Source organism: Mus caroli, chromosome 7 (assembly GCF_900094665.2).
Source record: "Mus caroli chromosome 7, CAROLI_EIJ_v1.1, whole genome shotgun sequence".
NCBI classification, from domain to species: domain Eukaryota; kingdom Metazoa; phylum Chordata; class Mammalia; order Rodentia; family Muridae; genus Mus; species Mus caroli.
In genome coordinates, this window is record NC_034576.1 from 44,046,107 (window position 1) to 44,051,599 (window position 5,493).

General features: G+C 38.4%; 1 protein-coding gene across 1 annotated transcript in view; it reads right to left on the minus strand.

Moving 5' to 3' along the window:
* Window positions 1-258: 258 nt before the first annotated feature.
* Window positions 259-5,493, minus strand: part of LOC110298630 (zinc finger protein 431-like) — a 10,796-nt gene continuing 5,561 nt past the window's right edge. The window contains exons 2-4 of the mRNA XM_021167991.2: window positions 3,783-3,909; window positions 3,524-3,584; window positions 259-1,771 (exon numbers count right to left, since the gene is read on the minus strand). Of these exons, the coding sequence (XP_021023650.2) occupies window positions 646-1,771; window positions 3,524-3,584; window positions 3,783-3,909 (1,314 nt within the window). The 3' untranslated portion in view covers window positions 259-645. The remainder of the gene's footprint in view (window positions 1,772-3,523; window positions 3,585-3,782; window positions 3,910-5,493) is intronic.

The following is a 5,493-nucleotide window of genomic DNA, read 5'->3' on the forward strand; positions in this document are numbered from 1 at the left end:
CAATTTTTCTGTAATAAGAGATAACTGTGATGAGCAAAAGCTTTACCACATTTCTTTTGTTCATATGCTTTCTCTACTGTATGAATCCTTCCATGATGATGAAGACTAGAGATATGTGCAAAGACCTCACCATGTTAAAGAACTTTATAGGGGTTCTTTCCTAGATGGTTCCTTTTTTGTTTCTAGAGACTAAGGTGATGTTCAAATGCTTCACCCTGTGATTACATTCATAGTTTCTTCAGTATGGTCGTTTTTATGTTATTGGAGCGTATTGTAATGTGCAAAGGCTTTACCAAATCCCTTACATTCATAGGGTTTCTCTCCAGTATGCATCCTTGTATGTACTTTGAGATTACTGCCTTGTGTAAAGGCTTTATCACACTGATTACATTTGTAAGGTTTCTCTCCTGTATGTGCTCTTTCATGTATTCAAATATACCTGGGCTATGAAAAGGCAGTATCACATTCATTACATTTGTAGGGTTTCTATCCAGTATAAATTCTTTCATCAGCTTGATGATGACTGTGAGATATAAATGACTTCTGACACTGATTACAGTTTTAAGGTTTCTCTCCAGTAAGTGTTCTTTCATGTTTTGGAAGATGACTCTGGTGTGAATAGGCTTCATCACACTGATTACATATTTAGAGTCTACCTCCAGTATGTGTTACTTTATGGGTTTTAAGATGACTGCTTTGTGTAAAGGCCTTACCACATTGATCACATTTGTAAGGTTTCTCTCCAGTATGTGTTCTTTCATGTGTTCGAAGATACTTGAGCTGTGCAAAGGCTTTACCACATTGATTACATTTATAGGGTTTCTCACCTGTATGTGTTCTTTCATGTATTTGGAGACAACTCTGTTGTGAATAGGCTTTATCACACTGATTACATTTATAGGGTTTCGCTCCAGTATGTGTTCTTTTATGTATTCGGAGACAACTCTGTTGTGAAAAGGCTTTATTACACTGGTTACATATATAAGGTTTCTCTCCAGTATGTGTTCTTTCATGAACACGAAGATAGCTGGGATGTAAAAAGGCTATACCACATTGATCACATTTGTAAGGTTTCTCTCCAGAATGTGTTCTTTCATGTGCTCGAAGATACTTGAGCAGTGCAAAGGTTTTATTACACTGGTTACATATATAAGGTTTCTCTCCAGTATGTGTTCTTTCATGTATTCGGAGACAACTCTGTTGTGAAAAGGCTTTATTACACTGGTTACATATATAAGGTTTCTCTCCAGTATGTGTCCTTTCATGTTTTCGGAGATAACTCTGGTGTGGATAGGTTTTATTACACTGATTACATATGTAGGATCTCACTCCAGTATGTACTACTTTATGGCTTTGAAGGTGACTCTTTTGTGTAAAGGCTTTACCACATTGATTACATTGGTAAGGTTTCTCTCCAGTATGTGTTCTTTCATGAACCCGAAGATAGCTGGGATGTAAAAAGGCTTTACCACATTGATTACATTCATAGGGTTTCTTCCCAGAATGTGTTTTTTCATGTACTCGAAGATACTTGAGCTGTAAAAAGGCTTTATCACATTCATTACATTTGTAGCATTTCTCTCTAGTATCTGTTCTTTTATTTCTTTGGAGAGTACTTTGACATGCAAGCACTTTACTAAGTTGAAAGACTTCAGAGTTTTTGTCCCGAGTTTGGTTTCTTTCAAGCTTTTGAAGATGACTGTGATATTTGAAGGCTTTATACCATTTTATATATTCACAGGGTTTCTCTCCAGCAGAACTTCTTTTGTGCCTGCAATGATAATTGGGACATGTAAATTTTAATTACATTAATTACAATGATGAATCCTTTCTATCTGTATAAATTAGTTTTAAATTTTGGTCTAATTATAGGCTACATTCTGATCTTAGGGTTTTATCACGGGACTAGAGAGATGGCTTAGCTGTTAAGAGCATTGACTTCTCTTCCAGAGGTCCTCAGTTCAAATCCCAGCTTCCATATGGTGGCTCTCAACCATCTCTAATGGAATTCCATGCCCTCTTCTGGTGTGTCTGAAGAAATTGACAGTGAGTTCACATACATAAAATAAATAATAAAATGAATCTATGAAAAAATGTTTTATCACATTGTTTACAGTCTTGGTGTTCCCCTTCCTTGTGGGTTGTTTTTCATCATTGGAGATACCTGTGAGGTTTAGGGCATTTATTCCATGGCTCACATTTACACCAGACTTTANATACATCAAGTTTTTCAGATACTTGAAGAAAACTGCATGAATTCANAGATTTACCTCNATAATTATGTTCACAAATTTTCTTCCACTGTGAGTCATATCATATTTGAAAAGTGAAGGACAATCAAAAATTCCATCTTCTTAATGCTCATAGGATTTTCTGCGGTATAATTTTATGGTTGTATTCGAAATGAAGCTGAAAATCTAAGTGACTATAAACTTGTATCACATTCAGAAAGTCTCCTCAAAGTGGGTCTGTCATATATTGTTGTGGGTAGCCCTTGGATAATTATATAAACTGTTAATTACATTCTCCTGTGAGTGGCTGTGAACATGGAATGAGTCAGCCCTCATGTGATTTCCTGTAAACCTGCTTCCCACCTTAATTTGTAAAATAAAGAGAACTGCTGATTGGGCACATTAAAGGGAAGGTTGAGTGGAAGGTAGGGAGAGAGAAGGAGGAGGAAATGGAAGAGGGTGAGGACAAAGAGGAGGAGGAAGAAAAAAAGCAGAGCAGAAGCACATGGCCCAGAGAAACTGCAAGTTCGCAGGGGTCTCATGGATGGAGAAGATGGTAGAGTGAGTAGCAGTAGATCTGCCCAGTCTAGGCGCACAACACGTGTTCATATTAACTGAGTTGTATTTTCATTGCTGGGGCCTGTTTGGGTTGGAGATTTACTGCAACAGTCTATGATCTAATAAATAGTTCTAGGAAAGAGAGATACTCTGTTTCTTTCAAAATCCTTCTGCTTATATGGCCTGTATCCAGTATGACATATGATATACCTATTAAAAGAAAAACAAATAAAGGGTTTCCAACCTTCCATTCACACAGTTTGACTTTTTGTTCCTCATATGGTAGGTATTAAGATTTCTCCAGCACAACATCCTTAACGCTCATAAAATTCCCCTCTCACTAAACTTATCAGATCTAAGACAAGTATATGAGTAACAGCAGCTTAACCATGAACTATTCGCTCAGTAGAAGATTTTGGACATACATATATTCAGTGTATGTACAATTTGCAATATCTGATTGGTGTGAATGTACATGGAATGGCAGTGCTACTGTATAGCTCTAATGGCGATACGATTCAAACAGTTATATCTGTTAAGAAATACTGTGATAGAGGAATGCATTGCAACAACCTATCAGCTGCCTGGAATCAAGGTACTTGGTTTTGTGAGAATCTAATGCTCAAAAACTAANCTAAAGCAGTAAAAAAATACTGTTGCTTCTCCTGAATTCTTAGAGAACACATTAAATTTTCTTCAGAAGCTCATTAGGATAAAGTTTCACAGAAAATTACCTTCCATATCTTCTATCATTTTGAGAATGCTCTTCAATGTTATGGTCTTTCCAATTGTAGCCTAAAATATAGAACCAGAAATAATTATTGTTGGAAATTTGTCTATAAGTCACTATTTTCAGTGAACCTTAGAACTATGCCTACTTTATTTGCCTCATTCTTCCTTATTCTCATTCAAGATTATATAAGGGCATCAATAACAAAGAAATCAGCTGTTCCCCCACCTTATTTTAAAACTGAAAGGAAAATTCAGGTTTACCTATAGCAGTGAGATTCCTGTAGTTCTCCAGCATGACATCTTTGTAAAGTCTCTTCTGAGATGGATCCAGCAAGCACCATTCCTCCCGAGTGAAGTGAACATGCACATCATCAAAGGTCAATGCATCCTAAAATCCCATACATGTGTACAACACAAAGTGTGATAGTGATAATTCTGTAATGAATACTTCACTGACAATATGTTCATTTGATCTTGATAATCCCCACACATAGCTCATGACAGAGAAATCCTGCCATAATCATGCAATCATTTTCAAACAAAATTATTAAACCCAAAACTGTCTCAGTGGTTAAGAGCAACAACTGCTCTTCTGAAGGTCCTGAGTTCAAATCCCAGCAACCACATGGTGGATTACAACCATCCATAATGAGATCTGATACCCTCTTCTGGTGTGTCTGAAGACAGCTACCATGCACATCTGGAAAACCTCTACATCTTCAAAACTCCTATTACGCCCAATAGTTGAATTTCCTTGAATCATATCTTTGCAGTTGGTGGTCATGAAATGTTCAAAGGATTGTAATCAAATATTAATGAAGGATGATCTCTATCACCTTCTCTCTACCAGTTTCTTAACTATTGGGAAAAGTTATCACACAAAACAGAATGTGGAATGCAATGGTCAGAACTTCTAGGAACTAGACCTTCAGGTTTCCACTAGCCTTCCCACTGCATATGAAAACCAATACTTCTGTGTGTACCATGGGCAGAGATATTATAAGCACCACATACTTCCATTGCCAGGGCTACTCCTCCCTAGGGAATACATACTCAGTGAGGCTCAAGGGCCAAGAGCCTTTGCTCAGGTTACCATATGTACTAACAAAACCACCATCTAGCTCACAGTACATGTCACTCTGTAGCTAATTGGACATGCTCTTCCTGGTCTGGTGACAGTGGCTCCCAGCCTGAACATGGCATGGCTTCTGGACTCCCTCGTAGCTCCCTACAGCTACTTTAGAGAAGAATCCTGGAATGAACCTGTAAGTCCCCACCCACTGGTACTACTAATTTCTTGGCTTACCCAGAGTCCTTCATTGGCTAATACAACCAAACCGGTCCTCAGGATAGTAGCAGCTCCTCCATTAAGGGATCAAAGATCAAAAGGATCAGACAATGAGGCCTTCCTAGCTCTGTCCTTCCACCCTCTGGCCAGACAGAGCCCTAGACTGGGAAAATGTATTTTAGTCAAAATTTGGAGTCAACACAGCACTTCCTGCTCTCCTTCTAAGGCACAGGGTCCCCTTTGTGAACATTACATGACAAAATCAGTGTACAGTGCAGTCATCTCTACTTCATAGAAAGTAAGTCCTGCACCCAAACTTCAGTCAATTTCAAACAGTAACAACGAGTAAAGCAAAAACTAGTCATGAATGTGAAAACAAGGTGTGGTACATGGAGGTAAAAGGAAAAAAAAATGAAAACAAAGAAACAACCAACCAACCAACCAAACAAACAAACAAAAAAACCATGTGGCTGCTCCAAGGTATAATGGCGTGGAAAGTTTATTAGGGAAAAAAGGAGGATATAGGCAAAGGCATGGACATCTTGGAGAGGTCAGAGTATTCATGAACATGAGCCATGCAAGAGAGGGAGGAGAGCCGGGCATGGTGGCGCACGCCTTTAATCCCAGCACTCAGGAGGCAGAGGCAGGCAGATTTCTGAGTTCGAGGCCAGCCTGGTCTACAAA